This window comes from Mustela lutreola, chromosome 4 (genome assembly GCF_030435805.1).
Source record: "Mustela lutreola isolate mMusLut2 chromosome 4, mMusLut2.pri, whole genome shotgun sequence".
NCBI classification, from domain to species: Eukaryota; Metazoa; Chordata; class Mammalia; order Carnivora; family Mustelidae; genus Mustela; species Mustela lutreola.
In genome coordinates this window covers 172,969,080-172,990,702 of record NC_081293.1, presented here as the reverse complement: position 1 = coordinate 172,990,702, position 21,623 = coordinate 172,969,080, and the positions used below count along the sequence as shown (strand labels likewise).

Sequence of the window (21,623 nt, the reverse complement as noted above, 5' to 3'; positions counted from 1 at the left end):
CAGTTTAGTCTCAGAGTTGCTTGTTTGCCATAAGATAAGGCTTTGGATTGATATTATTTATTTTGACTAATGTTCTAGGCACGGCTGCTGTGCTTGGGTAACTACTGTGCAAAAGAACAGTAGAGTCAAGTAGAAGTTTGTAGTTTAAAGGACACTTGAGAACACTTAAACCAGCTTCTGACCTGATATATAAATCTTCAGTCTTGTAATTCAGCAAGCATCTCTCTCCTGGAAAACTTCCAGTGGTACAAAGCTTAGCTCTTCTTAAAGCATCTCCTAATTTTGCTAATGTTCTCCTCTAGCAAGTTGAAATGATTTCTCTTTATTATAATTATTTTCTCATTCATTCATCGACTATCTCTTGGACCTCACTGCTGGGCCTGGTACTCTGCTTGGTGATGGGGCTTTAAGCAGTAGTCTGTGGAGTGAGATGGATGGGTGAAAACAGAAAGCAGTCGATAATTGCTCTGTGCAGTCTGTCCAAGAGCACTGGCTGTGGGTAAGGAGGGAGTAGGGAGAAGATCTTTACATGCTGGCTATTTGAGCTGGTCTTGATGGGTAGGGTTGCTCTACTCTGCTCCTGAGGATGGAAAGGCTGGGGCAGGGTGCATCTCAGACAGAGGGAACCACACAGGGAAAGACACAGGGGCTTGGGGAGATCTGCGTGGTGCATGTTGGAGAAGTGCAAACAGCTTTTTGTCATCTGAGTACAGAATGCATGTGGGAAGCAGCTGGCAGCGAACAGATTGAAGAGACAGTTTCAAGGTGATTGAAAAGGGCCTCTGTGCCCTGCTGAAGCATTTAAATTTGAGTCTCTAGGAGAGAGTTGGGGGTAGTGGAAGTGAGAGCCAAGAAGGTGCCCGAGGGGCAGCGAGGAAAGCTGGATAAGCAGAACTCCATCTGTGTTTCCTGCAGCTACCGAAGGGCAAATTTGATGTGGAATCTGTGAGCCAGAGAGTTCATCAGAAAGTGGTTGTAATTACCTGGCAAGAGACTGAGGGCCTGAACTAGCCAGAAGTGGCAGGAAGCGGGGAGGAATTCACCAGCCGTGGTGGGGGAACAATCTGTAGGACTTGAAAGTAATTAGATGTAGGACTGAGGAAGAGGGAGAGGTTCAGGCTGTCTGCCAAGTTGCCAGTTTCTGTGATTGAAGCGTTGATTACACCATTTACTGAGATAGGAAACACAATGGGAGGGACCCAGAGGTTTTGAGAGGAATGGGAATGAGTTCAGTTTCAGAGATGTCAAAACTGAGAAGGGCCATACAAGTCCAATAGGTAGCTGTATCACAGAGCTTTATCCCTGATCCGTTTGCTAGACCTTTAGATAGCTGAAGATTCCATTTCTGAACTGATTTAGGAGTCGTCTCATAAGCTGACTGAGAAAGATTAAGAGAAACCCCTGAGGTCAAAAGTGACTTGAGGTAGTAGTAGGTAATATATAGAAGAATCCTATTCCTTTCATCATATAAATCCTCTGTGAAGTTGGGCTTATTATCATAGCAGTTTGTATGTGAAAAAACAGGCTTAGGAGAGATTCAATGATACCCAAAGTCATAGAGCTAAAACGGGGCAGGCGTGGAATTCCAACCAAGGCTTTTGGATTTGGTGGTTTCTTACAATCATTATGGCCAAGCCCATATGCCTTAAATGGCCTCCAAGACTGTATTATCTGGTCCCTGCTTGGCTTTTCATTCTTACCACATGCCAGTTTCCCTTCCTTGAGCAAGGAACAAGTCATGCTGTCTTCCATCCTGGGATCTTTGCTTTTCTTTCTGACTGAATGTACTTTTTCAATCACTCTTTCCCTAATGAACTTGATAATTAACGCTCAGATCTTCGTCTCTGAGAGATGTCCCTTTGTCTCCATGGAATAGGTCAGGCATCACACAAAGGAGGCTTAGAGCAACTTGTATTATTCCTTCCCAGGGCTTACTACAGTTTGCGGTTACACATTTACATCTTTGATGTCTTGGCTAATGTGTGTCCTTTTAGTAAATTTCACCATAGCCTAGAGATGGTGCTGGTTACTGCCGTACCACGTATCTCCAGCACATCACAATGGACCTGGCCAAGAGCAGTTGATCGAGATATATTTTTTGAATAGAAGAACTACTTCAAAACCCATGCACTTAACCATTCTATGCTGCCGGAAATGTTTTGGAATATACCACGTGGAAGAATTATACATTTTTTGTTATAAATGGAAAAACAGTGTATAAATGACCACTGATAACAGACTATGCCAAAATAAAGAATCTGTTAATTTATGGATACCTGTCTCAGAACTATGGTATTGAAAATTAGCTAAACAGCCTATAAGAAATTAGAGGATGGAGAAACCAAGATGAGTTATTACATTAAAGAATGATAAAGAAAGGAATTATTTGTAATTGGCAAGAATTTGAAGTAATTAGGGATACCTGGGTCGCTCAGTTGGTTGGGTCTGCCTTTGGCTCAGGTCATGATCCCAAGGTCCTGAGATCGAGGTCTATAATGGGCTCCCTGCTCAGTGGGGAGCCTGCTTCTCCCTCTCCCACTCTGCCTGCTTCTGTTCCCTCTTTTGCTGTATCTCTCTGTCAAATAAATAAATACAATCTTTTTAAAAAAGTATTAAAAAAAGAAAAAAAGAAAAAAGAATTTGAGGTAATTACATAAAATAGCACATTAATAGACTTTCCTGTTCCCCCATGAAACTTACAAGGTATTTAAAGGTCCACATACAGCCAAGTAGAGGGAGAGCACGTAGGTTCAGATTTAGTCGTGTGGTCCAGGTACCCTGCTAGCCCTGTGCATTTTAATAGGTTCTATTATTATCAGGTATAGAGAAGCCAACAGATCAGATGACTGCCATTGAAAAGATAGTTTATTATACTCACAGATCATGTGTGCAAGACAGTACGTGTCTCATCACAAGGGCTGAGAGGGGAAGCATTGGGGTCCATCTCAAGACCAAAAGAGAGGGACTGGCCTTGTACTTTTACTGTGGTTACATCAACAAGGAACAGGCCAACATTATATGTTAATAAACAAATAAACAAAAACAAGGAACAGGCCAGACAAAGCAAGTAGGTTTGGGATTGTCTAGTTTAAATACTTTGAGCAGCCGCTGGAGTACAGGGGCTTTCCTCGATTGTCTGGCACCTAGACCTTGGGGTAATTACAGCAGTTGTAGAGTGGTCCAGAGGGAGAGCCCACAATAACAGAGGCGGTTGGGTGTGGGGTCTGGATTGGTTGGTTTGTATTGGAAAATGGGAAGTGAGAACCTGGGAGAAAGACTCCTCCCGAGGGTGGCAGAGGGCGGGCAGCCAAGGCAGGGTGGCTCAGGTACGTTATCAATTTGTTCAGACCAAGGTGTGTCCAGCCCGAACATACAGAACAGATGGTAAAGCATCAAATTCACAGAAGCTAGAAGCATGCTTGATAAACTGCGGTTGACCCACTGTGTAACTTTTATTAAGTTTATCATCTGTTTTTATCCCATCAGGAGTGAGGATAGTAATAACTGGCCTTATTCTTCTCTGAACTGTGGTCCCAGGATCCTTACTCTGTTTTAGGCCATTGACCCCTGAGACTCTGTTCACCAAAGAATATACTTAAGACATTCAGTCTTAGCCTGGCCACTACAGACTACCCCCATTCTATCCCTCCCCTTTTCAAAAAAGAACTGGCTAGTGCAGGCTAGTCTCCTCCCTGTGGAAATTAATATGCTCATTTCTAAATGTGGAAGGGACTTAGTGACTAAGCCTAAAGCAAAGGCTTGGATTTGAATCTCTGCTCTGCCATTTAGAGTCTATAAGACCTTGAACAGATCACTTCATTTTCCTGTGCTGCATCGTACTACTTATAGTCCATAATTATCTGCCTTATCTGTTTATTCCTTGTGTCCCACAAGGAGCTTCACAAAGGCTGAGATCTAGCATCTCTTATTCATTGTTGGGTCTCCAAATCTAGTACAGACAATTTCAAGGCAGACAGTATGTACTGAGTAAATATTTGCCACTGGATGAAGAATGAGCGGATTCACTAGCTGATTTTCCAAGCAGGTAGCCATATTTCACTGTACAAGAGGTCACAGAGATCTGCCTGTTCTGTTTGCCTTGGGGCCTTTATCCAGAAAGCGTTTTCACGAGCATGGTTTGAGTCACTATAGACCCATTCCTGTCTTGTGTATTCATTATTTCTGTATTTAAAAGCGAAATCTATAATGCATAATGGTAATTGATGTTCACTGAGATGCCAGAAATGAAAAATCAAATTCAAGTCAAATTAAATTCTTAAGATAAGGATAAGGCACACGTTAGAAAAATTTCCATCTAAATAGGAAAGATCTTCAGAATTTAGGGGTTAACCTTCAACTTTTTGAAAAGCTTCCCAGACTCATTTTGAATGTGCTCTACATTGTTGCTTTAAAAAAAAAAAAAAACAAACAAACGTGTTTTTTTTTAAGTATGGAAAATTTAAAGCATATACATAAGGATCCTTTAAAAAAAAATCTTCATATCATTGTCTTATCTAAAACAACAACTTCTTAACATTTTCAAGTACCCAGTCATGTGAAAACATCCTCTGTCGTATAAAGGTCTCTCTGCGGATGTTTTGTTTGAATTGGAAGCTAAACAAGGTCAACATACTGCATTTGGGTAATCTCTTAAATTTCTTTTAATTTATAATAGTTTCTCCTTCCCTCTTTTTTTTCCACATGGCCAGTTTTTTAAATTAAAGAAACCAGATCATTTGTCCTGTGATTATTTTTCATATTCTTGATTTTGCTCATTGCATCCCCACAGTGGCCTTTAACAAGTTTCAATCTTTTCCCTGTATTTCCCATAAACTGATAGTTAGAGCTGGAGGCTTGGGTAGATGCAGGTTTGACTTTTTGGTAAAAATACTTCAAATACTTCTGATTGCCTCACTTTTGTGGGGGGAGGCACATTATCTCTTCTTGTAATACTAAAACTAATCAGTGGGGGCCGGTATATTACTTCAGTGTGATCTCCCTGTTCTAGAAGTTATGCAGTTTTATGCATATTTTACATTATGCAGTTCTCAGCCCTGAGTACACATTAGAACATCTGTGGAGCCTTACACATTTCTCATGCCTTTGCCCTACTTTCAAGAATTCATCCAGGGTGGTTCTGGGCTCATTCAGAGTGGTTCTTGTTTGTTTGTTTGTTTTGTTTTATTTTTTTTAAGAAGTCCTAGGTGACTTTAATGCACAGGCAGGACGGAGAACTACTTACATAATAACTTAGGTAGTTATTGAGGATCTTTGCCTAGAGATCCATTATTTCAATAAGGGTTGTAAATAGTAATATTCTTTTAATGCTTTCTGCATGTATTAGCAGAAATTCTATAAAAACTTTCATGAAGTCTTTGATTCTTTCTTTAGTTTGTATAGGAAATGTAGGATTAAAAATTGGATTCATACCAGTTTTCTGAATATTGAGTTGAATGTCCACCATCCTACAAAGGTGACAAGTGAGTTTTAAGTATTATTATCCATTCACAGATTTTAGCGTAATTGATATTTCAAATCATTGCATTTATTATTATTATTACTGTTATTTTGATGCCCAAACTGTTTGACCTTTATCCAGTGGTAACTCTTTCAAGTTCTCTTGTGACTTTCTTGGCAACAACAATAGTATGGATTTGATGGCTTCCTTGCTATTTTGTATGACGTGTTTTAGGCTCATCTTGTACATCTAATAATTTAGTCATTTTATGGCCTCTTCATCTTGTACAGTTCCTGTCTTGAACCTAGAATCAGACATTCAATTGTTGAGCTATCTGTGTCCTCCTCCGGTGACATTCTCTTTAGTGACTATGGCAGGATTACAAAATGAAATGACAGATATTTATAACAATAGTGAATTTCTAAACAGTAATTGGAAAAAGGCATAATAATCATGTAAGAAAAAAAAAATCCTTAATTGCTTGAATGATTAATCCTGCAGAGAATGTTGTATAAATCCTTGATCACCAATTGGTATTTTTTTTCCTTTCCAGTTAATGTCCATCAGTGTGCTGGCAGTTTCTGCTTGGATGAGGGACTACCTCAATAATGTTCTGACATTAACTGCAGAAACAAGGTAGGCTTCATAATCAATGGTTGCTTTCTTTCATCAGGTTTCCTTAGACCCTAGTTTCTAAGTCATTTTGCCCTCAGCTGTTTAGATGATAATGCTCTCCCATGATCAATAACCTTTGTTACAGACAGTTGCATTTTCTAGCATTCTCTTTAAGGTATGACACTTGTTCTAGAAAACATTTCTGGGTATGGTGGTGCCAGTTGCCTGGCCTCTGAACAGTGTGGCAGCCACATCATGTTTGTGCGTAAAGGACAGCATAGCTACTTTTCTGAAAGAAAACTACTGCCAACCTTCTTTCCTTCATCTCCCTCAGCTAAGGAAAAACCAAACTCAAAATTGCCATTTTCCTTTCAAATGTCAAAAGGTTAATCCACTAATATCACAAGGGGCAAATCACTTAACTTCTCCCAGTCTCCATTTCCTCATAACTGAATGCGGACTCCACATATATGGCTCTAAAACGTCTGGTGAATGGACTGAGGTACATGTTTGTAAAGTCCTTAGCACAGGGGAGCTAAGCACACAGTAATGGCTGATTTTTGTTTTAGTACTCTTACTAGTATGATTCTAGTTAATGATTTTTTCATGGTTTTCCAGCAGAAATCACCTCCCTTCCTCTTTCTTTTAATAGAGACCAATTTCCTTTGACACAGCAGTCTTTTGCATTTGGGGGAGGATCCGTGGTTTTGGGGGAGGGCCCAGAAGAGGTGCTGGCCAGGTCAGAGAAGAGAGAAACTCTTCTCAGCTGGGATACAGCGGGGCCTCTTTCTCCCCCACTCCCCAGGCTAAAGCTTCAGAGCTGATAGTAGCTGGACTTCTTATTGGGGATCCCATCTTATAAGGTATTTTACATGAGTTGAGGTAGAAATGCTACCACTTGTATAAAAAAACGTAACGAAATGAAACAAAAACAAGACAAGCAAGCAAATCAGTGATAGCGCAGTGATTTTGAAAATAGCTACACAGTCGTCAGCTTTGAGGCAGGACGATTTAAAGGATTATGAACATGAATCTCCGTTGTGTCTTGTACTGTGTCGTAGGTGCATTTCGGTTATATTTTATGTGTAATGTGACATCATTGTTCTTCTTTCAGGGTAGAGGAGGCTGTCATCTTGACTTATTTTCCTGTCGTTCACCCAGTCATGATTGCTGTTTGCTGCTTCCTTATCATCGTGGGGATGTTAGGATACTGTGGAACAGTGAAAAGAAATCTGTTGCTTCTTGCATGGGTATGGTGTTTACATCTTCCTTTATTATGGGTGAAAAGACCAACCAGTACTGTATTATTTTTTCATCAGTGCACAGGATTACGTGCTTAGGGAACCGTGATAGCAGTTCTCTAATCTGTGGTAATTGTTCAACATCCTGTGAGAAGGGAAGCGTTCTTTCCATGAGAGATGATTTCAGCACACGTATTTGTTGTACTCAAATGATGGGGTATGGAAATGTGCATGCTGTTTAATTATTTCACTCAGGCTATGTGTGGATATTTTCATTTGAAAGTATGAGTTGTTTCCTTGTGTCATGGACCTTATTACCACCCGGACAGGCCCCTCGGGACTAGAACAAAGAAGTTATGACAGAACACTTCGTTCTCTCTCTCTCTTCTTTTTGTAAACAAGCCTACCATAAAAACCTATGTGGAAATTCAGGTGGTGAACTCAGGATAGATATTAAAATCCCAGTACTGCGTTTACATAGATTAGTGGGTAAATGGGAGTCTTGGTTTTCCATAATCATAGAGGGTTTTGTTTTGATTCTGAAAGAGTTGGAGCAGATTTCTTCTTAAATTCCCTTCAGCACTCAAATTCTATGATGCTAAAATTTAAGATTCAACTTCTAATTCAAAAATTAGGAAACTCTCTTTTAACATTAAACATTTGAGTTAATTTAAATTTTCAGCTCATATATGTGTGTGTGTGTGTGTGTGTGTGTGTGTGTATGAGCACAATGAGTGTATAAAATATTGCATGTTCGTGGCACCAGATAGAAAAGCTGCGACCGTGTAATAATCACAGATATCTCAGATTCTGGAAGAATTAATTCATTAGATATATTCCTTTCTTCTCAATAGTTCTCCGTGCTAGCCGTGCATTAAATTCTTATAGGGAATGTAAACGAACATTTTAATGGGGTGCTAATATGCTGGATATCTGAGCAGAAAAAAAATCCTGATTTGTAGCCTTTGAAGATTTCCATGAGCTAAATATGTGGTTGGTTTCCAGCCACCAACGTGGTGTCACTGAATGCAGAGCTGGGGAGAGATGGGCACAAATCGGTTCTCTCGGGGGTCAGCTCCTGCACACCAGGGCTTGACTGGCTCCCATCCCAAGCCAATTACAACAGAATCTCAGTGTGAAGCTGAACTAAAACTTTGAATTTCACAGAAGCAACCTGTATGAATGTATTAGTTGGCTTTTTGGAGGCTAAGTCTTGGCTCCATGGACTCTTTAGGTCCATGATTGGGAGACAGAGAGTGCTCACTCAGGGAGGGGAGCATGCCTAGACCTTACTTTTCTCTATTTTAGTATACAGGGAGGAGCATGCCAGAAGGGTTTGGAATCTTATTTTGCCATTTAAGATATGTGGACAATAATTTAAACATCAACTCAAAGTCTTACTTTATATGAAACTTACAGTTTAAAGGTCAGAGAAGGTATATTGAACTTAAAAAAAGTCTCAGAATCCTTTTTTTCCCTTAATTTTATTTACTTATTTATTTTAGAGAGAGCAAGAGGGAGAGATTGAGAGCAGAGGGGCAGAGGGAGAGAATCCCAAGCAGATTCTTCACTCAGCATGGAGCCTGATGCAGGGCTTGATCCCATGACTCTGAGATCACGATTTGAGCAACATCAAGAGTCTAATGCTCAACTGACTGAGCCACCAAAGTGCCCCACTCTCAGAGTCCTTTTTTAAAACTGCAATCTTAGGGGATCCCAGGTGGTTCAGTTGGTTAAGTGTCTGCCTTCAGCTCAGGTCATGATTTCAGGGTCCTGGGAGAGCTGCATCTGGCTCTCTGCTCATTGGGGGAGCTCCCTCTCCCTCTGCCTGCTGCTCTCCCTGCTGTGCTTTCTCTCTCTCTCTCTCTCTCTCTCTCTCTGTGTCAAATAAATAAATAAAATCTTAAAAAAACAAAAACCACAATCTTAGAATGCTGTCTGATTTACATAACAATTTAAGAATAACTGTCTTCCCCCTGTCTCCAGCTTGTGTGATTCTGGATGGTCCCTGGACTGTGGGTTGGGGCGGGGTGGGTTAACATATTTCATAGAACCTCAAAGACTTTTAGGAACACATTTTAGAACCATTTATGCGTTCCGTTAGGCTGCTTGAATGCTAGTAAAGCAAGTTGACGAAGAACTAATTTGGTCTTTGCTTGAGGTAGGAAGAGTCATGGTTACCTGTGATGAGAGTCTAGTTTGTGAGGCTGGAAAGAAGCTTATGATGCAAAGGTGACATGGGGGACTGAAACCATAATAATGGCAAAGATGATGATGATAAAGTAGTTTATATGAAGAGTTTTATATGAATTAATCAATTTTGTCTCCTCCACAATCCTAGTGAGATAGATACTGTTATTTTCATGATACAGATGAGGAAAAGAGGCACAGAATTGTCGCTCTGCCTGAGTTAGCTAGTAAATGGAGAATATGCTCTTCAAACTATGGCAGTCCAGTACAATATATTTTTAACAGCTTCACTATTTTACTTTATAGCTGCTGCCTTTTCCTAAGTACTTACAAATGTTTCTCACATTATGTAAAACATTTTTGTATGATCTTTTTATTTCTTCAACCTGGTAACAGTTATCTAAGGTAGATAATTATAAATGAGGTTCAGAGACGTTCAGTAATTTGTCCGAAGTCACTCAGCAATAATGGGTGGAGCTTTGATCCAAACCTCAACGTTTTGGACTGCCAAGCCCATTTTCATTGGGCCTTTACCGATGTCTCTAGTAGATGCTTCTCAACCTTTGAAGCCTAGCACATTTTCCTAATTATATATATTTTTTATAACAAGCTCAAACTATCAGACTACAGACAACTTGATAATATGAACTATTTATCTTGCCTGTAGCTTTTTTTTTTTCCTTCAAAGTCTAAGAGATCATGAGTGCTTCCCTAACCTCCTTTGTCAAAAACCCTAGCACAGCCTAAGGGCTTCCTTTGTTTCCCAATGGCAAACTCCCACCTTTCTTTTTTTTTTTTTTTTAATATTTTATTTATTTTATTTGACAGACAGAGATCACAAGTAGGCAGAGAGGCAGGCAGAGAGAGAGAGAGAGAGAGGAGGAAGCAGGCTCCCTGCCGAGCAGAGAGCCCGATGTGGGACTCGATCCCAGGACCCTGAGATCATGACCTGAGCCGAAGGCAGTGGCCCAACCCACTGAGCCACCCAGGCACCCCTGCCTGTAGCTTTAATTAATGTTTATTACACCGAATAATGGACAGGACATTAGAACAGTGCAAGTAGGAGCAGCCAGCATCTCAGAGGGAAGATGGAGCTAGGAAGGCATGAACAGAGTGAGATTTTTAAGAAGGAGACTGACCCACTAAACTGTAATTACTGTAGAATCAAAGCAGATCTTCATTTTGGTGCAAGAAGTAAACTACCATCCTCACCACCTTATCTTTGGATGTTATTTGAATACCAGGGTTGATGTCAAGCAGGTTTATTGTTTGGATCTATACTGAAATTGTTAAAACCCCATATGAAAATGATCATCTTTAAAAGAAATAAAATAAAATAAAATGAAAAAAAGGAGGAGCTTGACTCTTAGATAGGGTTCCACTTCAAGAAGAACGACTTCTTTTTCCCCCCAAGTTTTAATTTAAATTCTAATTAGTTAACATATGGTGTAATATTGGTGTCGGGAGTAGAATTTAGTGATTCATTACTTACATAGAACACCCAGGGCTCATCATAAAAAGTGCCCTCCTTAATCCCCACCATCCCTTTAGCTCACCCCCCAGCCAACTCCCTCCGTCAACCCTGTTTGTTCTTTATCCTTAAGGGGAAAAGGCTTCATAAAGGAGTGGAGGGACATTAATGCAAAATATGTCAGGATGTTAGGTCTTTGGCAAATATTTGCATGCAACACTCTCACGTTTTCTTCTTGTGCCCTTTAGCTTATTATCTTAATCAATATTTAAAGAAGTCCAGTACCTTCAATCCAACTCGTTCATTTTCCTGTATTAGAAGTCTTGTTTCACTTGTAAATAAGACTAGCGGGAAGAAGTTTGTTTTTTGTTTTTGTTTTTTTAACACAACCAGTACCTCAAAACAAAACAAAACAAAAAGACAACCAGTATTCCTGAGATTGCCATATCTTCTGAATGATTACCAAAAACCAGTCAGGCAGTGGAGCTGCTCAGGCAAAAGTCAGAACATCTTTATTCATTGGACTGATCAAGAAAATGTGGGAGACTCTCGAAACAAGTCTTTATAACCAACCTGCCCTCCCCTCACAACACTCCCCCCAAATACCAACAACTGGGCAGGCAAGAGGCCACCCACAGGAAAACATTTCTGGTGAACTTTGGTCATGAACTTTCACCCTTCTATTGAATTATGGTTGTAAGTTGTTAAAATGCCTTAATTTACGGTCCCCATATAAGGTACCCATATTGGATGCAGGACGTACAATTAAATTTGGAATTCAGATAAGCAACAAATAATATTTTAGTAGAAACATGTTCCATGCACTATTTGGGATTTATAGCTACAGAACATTATATATTGTGTATCTGAAACTCAGATTTAAATAGGCATCTAGGAATTTTGTTTGCTTAATCTGGCAACCCTACTCTAACTGGATTTGTTCTTAATAAATGTGAAGTTGTCATAGAACAGAAACTTTTATGTATTTATAAGAATATATCTTTTATATTTATAGGAATAATTAAATTCTAATTATATTATGAAAACAAGGCAAAAATGAGTAGAAAAATAAACTTGAATATGCCATGATTTTCAGAGTGATTTTAATAGCAGAAATTCCTTCTCTTTTTTGAAGACAAATGGAAGCTAATAGAAATTGGTTTTAAACCTTAGTTGGGTACTCCCAAGGCTTTTAGCTGTAGACTAAATGAAATTCATTTGTTACTGCAATCCTACCTTCCTATTAACATAGGCATTAGGAAAGTGGAGCCAGCTCAGGGGAATGTAAACAGATTGAGCAGACATGTTTACAATATCGACAACAGCTGAATGTAGCCATCAGGAGATCGTCACTTGTCAGAGTGTGATGCTAATCTACATTCTACCTCCCGCAAACCAGTTTAGTCAAGCACTGGTCAGAACCTACCTTGGAAGCACTTCATACCTTTAAGACCAAGGACCTTGTGTTTCCAAGGGAAGTTTTTTTTTTTTTTTTTTTTTTTTTAATCCAGTTTTATTATCCCAGAACATTTGCATATGGCTAGTGATTATATGGAAGCACTTATAAAGCTTTCTTAAAATATACTGTGATTGAACCAGATTGAAATGATTCCCTTAATGAAAATCAAGTAAATTTTTTTTTTAAAGATTTTATTTATTTATTTGACAGAGAGAAATCACAAGTAGATGGAGAGGCAGGCAGAGAGAGAGAGAGGGAAGCGGGCTCCCCACTGAGCAGAGAGCCCAATGCGGGACTCGATCCCAAGACCCTGAGATCATGACCTGAGCTGAAGGCAGCGGCTTAACCCACTGAGCCACCCAGGTGCCCCGAAAATCAAGTAAATTTTTAAGGGCCATGAGGATATGAACCATCCTTGGTTCTTCTGTTGGTTGAAGTCGTCATGTAAAACCAGAAGATCTTGAAATAATACTTTTCTACAGACTCTCTATTTAAGGGCTTCTTTCAAGTAGTTATAAATTTTATAATTATATAGCTAGTCATAAGCAATTGAGTTAAAATTAAACTATTAAGTTAAATAGCTTTTTTATTTTCTTTTTATGATTTTGGGCGATAGCCTAGCAAATATGTTTCTCAGTCGAGGTCCATCATATGATTGACCACATCTTCAGCATCTGCTCGGTGTTTTACTCTGTTCTCTGCGATTTTATATGGTTAGACTTATTTTAGAGATGGGGGAAGGAAAGCTGCCCAAAGATATACAGCCCCTAGTTGCTATCATTAGCATTCAAATACAGCCCTTGCTAGGGGCCTGTGCTGTTTCACTCCACCAAGCTACTGTTACAATACATTTAATTAATTATCAGCATTATTTCTGTAAGACTTAAGTATGCTTCATTTATAATTCCAAGGCATTCAGTAGTCAATTAACCTTTGAAAATATAATCTTTTAATGTCCTTATCATAAAAGAACCTCTAACAATTCTGCCACAGTTCCCTCTTCTTTTGTCAAAGAGTCCAGCCTTTCTCCTTTCCCTTCTCCCCTTCTTCCCTCCTAATCCCTGTTTCTTTCCTCTTTCCCTCCTTAAGCAGATATCGTGTACCGGCTCTGTGGTCGACCCTGGAGATACAAGGGGAAAGGGGAGAATACAAAAAAAAAATAACAAGCGAAATACAGCATGAAAGTTATAAAGAAATAAGTGTGGGAACACAGATTAAGGAGCAGTTGGAGACTTCCAGCAGGTTTCCAAGGAAGGTCTTTATCTGAGCTACTTAGAAAAGTTACTGAAAATGTGTCCGAGGTTTCTCATGGAGACAGGGGGGCAAGGGGCTTTAGAACCACACGGAGTGTGCAATGACACAGAGGAGTAAAGGAACATGGCAAGTTTAGGCAACTTAGATGTGACACTGTAGTGTCAGTGCACAGCGAGAAGCACGTGGAGTAGTCCGATTGTGAAGATCTTTGTAGGAGAGAGTCTGATGTCCCTGGGGCTATGAAGAGCCCATGGGTTTTTCTGGCATTTAGGGCTGAAGACCCTGAGAAGCCCTGTTAGTAGTGACACAGGGGTCTTCGAAGCCATAGCTGGGGTCTGAGCTAAGACTTTGGGGACTGGATGGAAGGTGGCTGAGTCCAGTAGACCTTGCTGAAAAAGAATTATGGATACATTTAATTGCACGTGCAAGTAATATTTGTATTACTTGACATCAGGAAATGAGCTATTATTCTACGTTTATGCACTTTCTCTATGATCGAAACACATCCCTTCAACACATACAGATTATTGTGACATTTCTTTATTGTGAATTCTTTAAAAGCTATCGTTTTCAAAGTTAGTTGTTAAACTCACAAAAGGTCTCAGGCAGAGGAAACTGAAGGTGATGCAAGTGTTTCTGGGTCCAGAAGCTCGGTTTTCACCACTTGCTTTCATATGCACAGAAGCCCAGCACAGAATTCCGTGACCTCTTTTGTTTCCTCAAGTCATGTTGGTTTGACTGACTCTAATTATGCCCCAGAAAAGCACATAAGCAGATGTCTTTAAAGTTAGTGTGTCCGAGACGGGGACCCTGGACAACTCTGTGATATTCCGGCCCTTAGCATTGGGTCTTTGTGACAGGATTTTTGAGTGCTTGTTGGACTTTTTGCTTACTTCGCGGTTCAAAGTGTGAACAGTTCAAGCTTTTATGTATATATTTTTAAAGATTTTATTTATTTATTTGACAGAGATCACAAGTAGGCAGAGAGGCAGGCAGAGAGAGAGGGAGAAGCAGGCTTCCCTCTGAGCAGAGAACCCAATGTGGGGCTTGATCCCAGGGCCCTGAGATCATGACCTAAGCTGAAGGCAGAGGCTTAACCCACTGAGCCACTCAGGTGCCCCAAGCTTTTATATTTCTGACCCATGCATAATTTAGGTGTACTCTGTTGTGGTAAACATTTTAAGCTTCGTTATATGTTGTTTCTTAAAATATTTGTTTGAAATAGCGTCAGTTAAATATAAGCCATGTACATGTCTATCCATTAATTTGGCAAATGTCATTAGTCTGCACAGCATTTAAATCCAGGTATCTCTGTGGCAACACATGCAACTGAAAGGTCCGTCCTATCCAGGAGTGCTGGTCGCCCACTCAGCAAACGGTACCTTGGAGGCGAATTCAGCAGTTGTGTGGTGGGTTTTCTCCATCATTTGCTCCTGCTTTGTCAGTCGGTTGACTTCCCTTGGCAAATGTAAAACAGTAGATGTTCCTTTAAAATCCTGTGGCTGTCTAGATGACTCGGAAACGGTTCTCTAAAAGTACAGAGTTAAAACAAGAGGGCAAGTGAACGCAGGTAAAAGGACAGAGAAGTGTCATTTCAGCCAATGAGGAAAGTAGCTTTCAGAGAAACTTCTTAGAAAAATGATGTTTAAGATTTACTTTATATGCAATGTCTCATTAAGTTGGTGATGAAGTAATAGCTTATGAATTAAAGGTTTCTTTTTTCATGGAATTTCATAGATTTAGAACACTTTTTCAGAATTATGATCCATATGTATTCCCCTTTTATCAGATAAAGGGTGATAACAGGACATGGTTATGTGCTCAGATTAAAATGAATCTTCACTCACGTGACAGAAACACTAAAGTTTATTTGAAATGTATAAATACTGTTGTGGTATCACTTAGCATTTGTTGAGCAATATATTTGAGTTAGTCTAAAATAAGTGTGGTTTTCCCTGACTTTTCATCAGGGGGGGCAGATGAGGGATGAATTGGGAGACAGAGGCAGGCAGGGGCTTACAACAGGGTCCCTGCTCAGGGAGAAGGTATTTTGGAGGAACCGAAAGGCTGGTGGAGAGGGCAGTTGTGATAGGACTTGGAAGCTCCTGATGTGTTAGGAGAAGGGCATTTGTCAGTCATAAGGTAAATATGTGCCAGGTATGCAGGGCGGAGAGTTGGCTATGTGAGCTTTAACCAGATTCTGGAAAGTCTTGAATGTTATGCATACCTGCTCTGCCGTTGGAAGTTCTGTGAGCCTAGGAGTCATATGATCTCTCTTTTGCTATTTAATGCTTCTTACTTGTTTCAGAGCCTTCTGCTCCTGTACCTGGGAGAAAATAGCTACCTGGTTTTAGCCACTCTGGGCTAAAGGAGCCTCACATTTAGATAACTTTTTGTTTGTTTGTTATAAAGATTGATTTTATTAATTTATTAATTTATTTATTTAGAGAATGCACGCACAGCGGCAGTGGGGTGGGGGGCTGAAGAGGGGCAGAGGGAGAGAAAATCTCAAGGATCTGGTGGGCTCAGAGACTAACATGGGGCTTCATCTCAGGACTCTGAGATCACGACCTGAACTGAAATCAAGAGTCAGATGCTTGACCCACTGAACCACCCAGGCACCCCTTAGAAAACCTTTTTTTAATGATAGAAGAGAGAATGGAAGACATATTTTATTCTAACAGTGTGCCTTTACTGATGAAGAAATAAAGGTATTCAGATGGGGAAGTCTATCTTTCATCTTAGAGTTTTTTTTAAGATGTGTATTTATTTTAAAAAGTTCTGGGGGCACCTGGGTGGCTCAGTGGATTCAGCCTCTGTCTTCAGCTCAAGTCATGATCTCAGGGTCCTTGGATCAAGCCCCACATTGGGCTCTCTGCTCAATGGGAAGCCTGCTTCCCCTCTCTCTCTCTGCCTACTTGTGATCTCTGTCTGTCAAATAAATAAATAAAATCTTAAAAAAAAAATTCTGTTAATCTGGATGTGTTTAGTTCAGGGGTCATAGCAAAAACATGGTTATCCAGCTGAAGTAGGCACCAGGAAACTGGGTGCTGGGCTAAGGTGCCCTTAGGGAGACAAGCCAGGTTTAAGGATGCTTGGGGGAAGGGTTAGAACAGTAGTTCTTTGGAGTGCCACAGGAATTTTCCAGCCTTCAGGGAGAAAAGGTTTCACAAATAAATGGCTGGTATCAGAGGATTATTGTAGAACTGCTTAACTTGCTCAAGAACAAACTTCTCAAGCCCATGAAGCATTTACCCACAGATAATGGATCTGCTCCCTTCGAATGATCATTGGTCTGTTTATAAAAGCAGGTCTTGGAGGATTTCTAGTTTTCAGCATAGATATAGCTCAAATATTTGTTCTGACAAGGGTGCATTTCTTTAAAATCATTCTGTAATTCATACAATTTAATTCAAACCATTCGTCTTCACTCAATTAGACTGAATTATTGATGTTTGAACAACTTTGATGAGAGTTTAAAGATTTTATCATTATTCACACGTGGTTTTCTTTCCCTGAACATTAAGCATGATTGTGAATTGAGTTATGTTCATATGCTTTCTTCTTTTAAGGAAGAAAATATATTTTTGGCTCAGGAAGAAAGTGTTTTTACTTGAGCAGATTGATCAAAACAAGAAAAAAAAAGACACACCTCTGTACTTATAATAAATATTCATATACATACATTTGTACAATTTAAAGGGAACACTTTATTTTAATACTCTTTAACAAATAGGGTCTGTGATTATTCTGGAGAACATACAAAAATAAGTTCAAGTGCCTATCTTGTTTGAAAATAAAGGTCAAATAATTAAAAGATTGTGGTTTAGAGGAAGATACTTTCACAGACATAGTTACATATAGGTTCAAAAGTTACCGGCCGATACTAAAGTATAAACTCTCTTTCTGCCCAATAACACATCATTGTCTTGTAAAAGATGTTGTCATAAAGGTGCCTGCAAGATGGAGCTCCTGGCCTTCTGGTTTTAGGGAAGAATCTGGCCACATTTGTTGGGTCTGAGTAAGAGGCACACTCTGGATGAGAATTGAATCTGGTGTTCTTTTGGCTACTGTTGCCTCGGATATTTCTTTCCTTTTTTCTTTCTTTTAAATTTAAAGATTTTATGTATTTATTTGACAGACAAAGATCACAAGTAGACAGAGAGGCAGGCAGAGAGAGAGAGAGGAGGAAGCAGGCTCCCCACTGAGCAGAGAGCCCGATGCAGGTCTCTACCCCAGGACCCTGTGATCCTGACGGAGCAGAAGGCAGAGGCTTAACCCACTGAGCCACCCAGGCACCCCGCTTAGGATATTTCTAAGCCTCCTTCCTGTTTGCACTTTCCTGCTCAGGGTCTGGTGATGGTGAGCCCTGTCTCAAATTCTGAGGAACGGCCCCAAAGTATATAAAGAGAGCCCTAACTTCAGAAACCAGTAACACCCTTTTAATCTTTGGAGCTCTGGCTAAGCATGCGGACCTGTGCTGACCCAGCTTACAAAGCAGCAGAACCTGTCTGGTATCATATCCAGCTCCTTGACTGCCTCACCCTTAATGTTTTGCCCCCCATGATATAGATCATTGACCCTGGAACTCGCAGCCCCTGCCTAAGTCCCTCAGATTCTGGTGCAACACATTTCCCAAATAGTTTGAGCAGTGCATGAGGCAAGTATATACAAATCTGAGCTTTGGCAACATCCTTGATAAAGAAATAAGCTCAGCTCAGTGCAAACGCGCTGAAAGGGAGCACATTAAGAGGAGTTACTAGAAATATTCTTCCATAGTTATTCAGTCAGAAGCATGGACAAAGGACCACAGCGTGCCCATATGTTTGTGCCTTACCCTGAATTTCTGCAGGGGTTCAGGAGTTACAAGATTGTGTTTCTTCAAAAATTGGCTTACAGTTCTGGCATTTTCCTAAATTAGACGGATCTCATTTCATTTATGATTCTGAGAAGAAGGGATATTTAATGTTGCGTTGTCTGTAGAATCTGTAGAAAGACATGGAACACGGTGAATAATTAATTGGCTGTCAGAAAGTACCAAACCTATGACATCGCTTGGAGAGCAGGCTTAAACGGAGGCTTTGTGTGGGTGTATATTTTAAGCAGCAAGTCCTCTTGGACTGTTAGTAGTTTTGTCCCAGTGGATTCTTAACAGAATGTCAGCTGTTCCATTATCTTGTACAAATATTTGGCACTGGAATTCTCTTATTTACTAACTATAAGTAATATAATATTTTTAAACCTCCAATCACCAGGAAAGGAAAAATAAACAACTGACATAGGGATACTTAGTGCTGAAATCTTGCAGAGTTTAATATTTGACAGGGTAGAGACTGGAGTTTATCATTTATCATTTCATGAATGCAGGCTTTTAATCAAACTTTTTGTTTATTAAAAGTGCTGAGTATGTGGCATGTAGCTAGAAGTCAAAAGGCACAGGGTTTTTAAAATATTAAAATGTCCAGTAAAGTATGTTATATTTTGAAATTATTTGTATTTGGAGGGAGGGGAATCTCAGGTTGTACTAATTTTCCAAGATAAGCAAATCTGACTTTTCCAGTTTCAAATTACTTTGAATGTTACTTATGATAAAATGACCTCAGTTTTTAGTTATAAACTAAGAAAGTAACAGGCTAAAATAACTTCCACAGTGTTTATAATTTTTACTTTTCTCCCAGTGAAATATATTCTTACCGAAAGTATTCTGTGATACTTGGTTGATTATCTGCTCACACAGAGAAATTTATTTAAAGGTGTTCAGGGAAAACATTATATTTTGTTTTAATATAAAAATTAATTTCCAGTTGACATTAATATAAAAAAACAGTTTGGGAAAATAAGTGCCTGGTCTATTTGTGGTAGGTTGGATATAGGGTTTTTTTGTTTTTTTTTTTTTTTTTTTTGCTTCCTCTCTCTATAAAGCTGGATAGAATGAAGATTGTATTTGTATTAATTTGTATTAATAGAATATATTTTCTATAAAATTATTCTTCATAATCAAAAATATTTTTCCTATATTTCTCAACTACTTATAAAATTCAATACTCTCTGAATTTAAGTGCTCAATACATTGATTGGCTTTGTTTGTTAGGAAATATTGCTTTTATGCTTTTATTAGACTAATAAAAGTTAGAAATAAAAATTTAAAATTAATCTATTTTCCCCAAAGTGAAAATTATTTGATATTTTATACAAAACAAATATTACTTTCTTAGAAATTTTATTATTGGTTATTAACAGTAAAGAATTAAAGGTATAAAAAGAAAATAAATCACTTGCTCTTATTAGAGTTTTTATGAAAGTTCCATTTAATGAACAGTTAAGCACTCATTGGCTACACGGCACCAGACTCATTATAAAATTGTAAAATGTGAATAAAAGGAAAAATTAATTTTACTACTGGGAAGAAGCTGATCTGACTGACTTAATATAAGTTCAAAACATAAAAAGAAAAGATGGAATTTTTTATATAACTTGTCAAGGATTTTACTTTGCAATTGAAGCAGCTTTTATGACTTTAAATAACCATCATAGGTGGAAAAAAAAAGCAGAATTTTTTGCCATCCTTAGAATTTTGATATTATTGGTGGTCTTTTATTTTTTTTCCCCCAACTAGGAAGGATCAAGGAGGGAGACATGGTTTTTCATTTTTTTTTTTTTTATTAACACATAATGTATTATTTGCTTCAGGGGTCCAAGTCTGTGATTCATCAGTCTTACATAATTCACAGTGCTCACCATAGCACATACCCTCCCCAATGTCCATCACCTGCCATAAGGTTTTAAATCATTCCCTATCAGGTCAAAGGTAAGAAAGGTAAGAAGTTGTGGGTCTAGAGATGGTGGCTTATGAAGTATGGCTAACACTACCACCACAGTCCCTCATAGAACACGTGCTATGTGCTAGCCACTGTTGGGTGTTTTACATGCGTTGACCCATCAACTTCTGCTGACCAGACTATGGGGTTGGCACTACTGTTATCCCATTTCATAGATGAGGACACTGACACACAGAAAAGTTAAATAGTTTGCCCAACTATTAAGGGGCGAAGCTAGGATCAGAATCTAGGACGCTTGACCTCAAACCTGTGCTTCGTAAGACTTAGTGGTCTGTTGTCTCTCAGCTGGGGATGAATTTGCCTATGGCTCCATTTTCTCTTTCTAAGAAATAGAAATAATGATGTTTTTGTAATATTTCTTAAGGAGTAAATTATATAGTGCTTGTAAATCTCTGTGCATGCATTTATGTGTGTGTGTGTGTGTGTGTGCACTCACATACACATATTTGAATATATAGTTATATACTTGATTTTTTGTATACTTTTAATATACTCTTATATACTTTTCATTTTATTTACTCACCATACTTGAATATACAAACATATATATCTCCCCATAAAGTGAACTAAATCTAGGCCTCCCTCATTGAATGAAATTGTACGTAACATAGAGTTCGAAGCTTCATAATTCAGTGACTGAAGTGTACTTGCATGGAAAATATTCCAGCTCACACTGATTTAAGCAGACCATATGTGTGGTTTTAATGAGCAATATTGCAGGAGAGGTCCTAATTGCCAAAGACAGTCTAGTGAAAGAGAGAGACCTCTGAGTTGGGTCTATAAATCACATTTAACTATACGTTTTGTATTCTGTTACAGCACTCTTATTTTGAACTACTGAAGGTACATTGAGCAAAAAGATGACAGCACCTGAGCATAAAGTTTCCAGTTGCCACCCACCTCCTTTAGTTCCAGTAACCATGAAGTATAATTGGGCCACTTACAATTTTCAGCCTTTTGAATAACTTTGTCTATGTAAAACCTAGATCATCCTTCCCCCTCCGACTTTCTTCTTTTTCATGTCAAGGCTTCAGCGTGACTATTGTTTGTTCTAATTTTGCTTTTACTTTTACCGGAGTGCTTCATAATTTACAGT

At 39.0% G+C, this 21,623-nt stretch overlaps 1 protein-coding gene across 2 annotated transcripts in view; it reads left to right on the top strand.

The window, feature by feature from the left end:
• The window catches only part of TSPAN12 (tetraspanin 12), a 64,813-nt gene that overhangs the window by 7,713 nt on the left and 35,477 nt on the right, over positions 1 to 21,623 (top strand). For both annotated transcript variants that reach the window (XM_059171680.1, XM_059171681.1), the window contains exons 3-4: positions 6,012 to 6,094; positions 7,188 to 7,323. In XM_059171680.1, the coding sequence (XP_059027663.1) occupies positions 6,012 to 6,094; positions 7,188 to 7,323 (219 nt within the window). The remainder of the gene's footprint in view (positions 1 to 6,011; positions 6,095 to 7,187; positions 7,324 to 21,623) is intronic.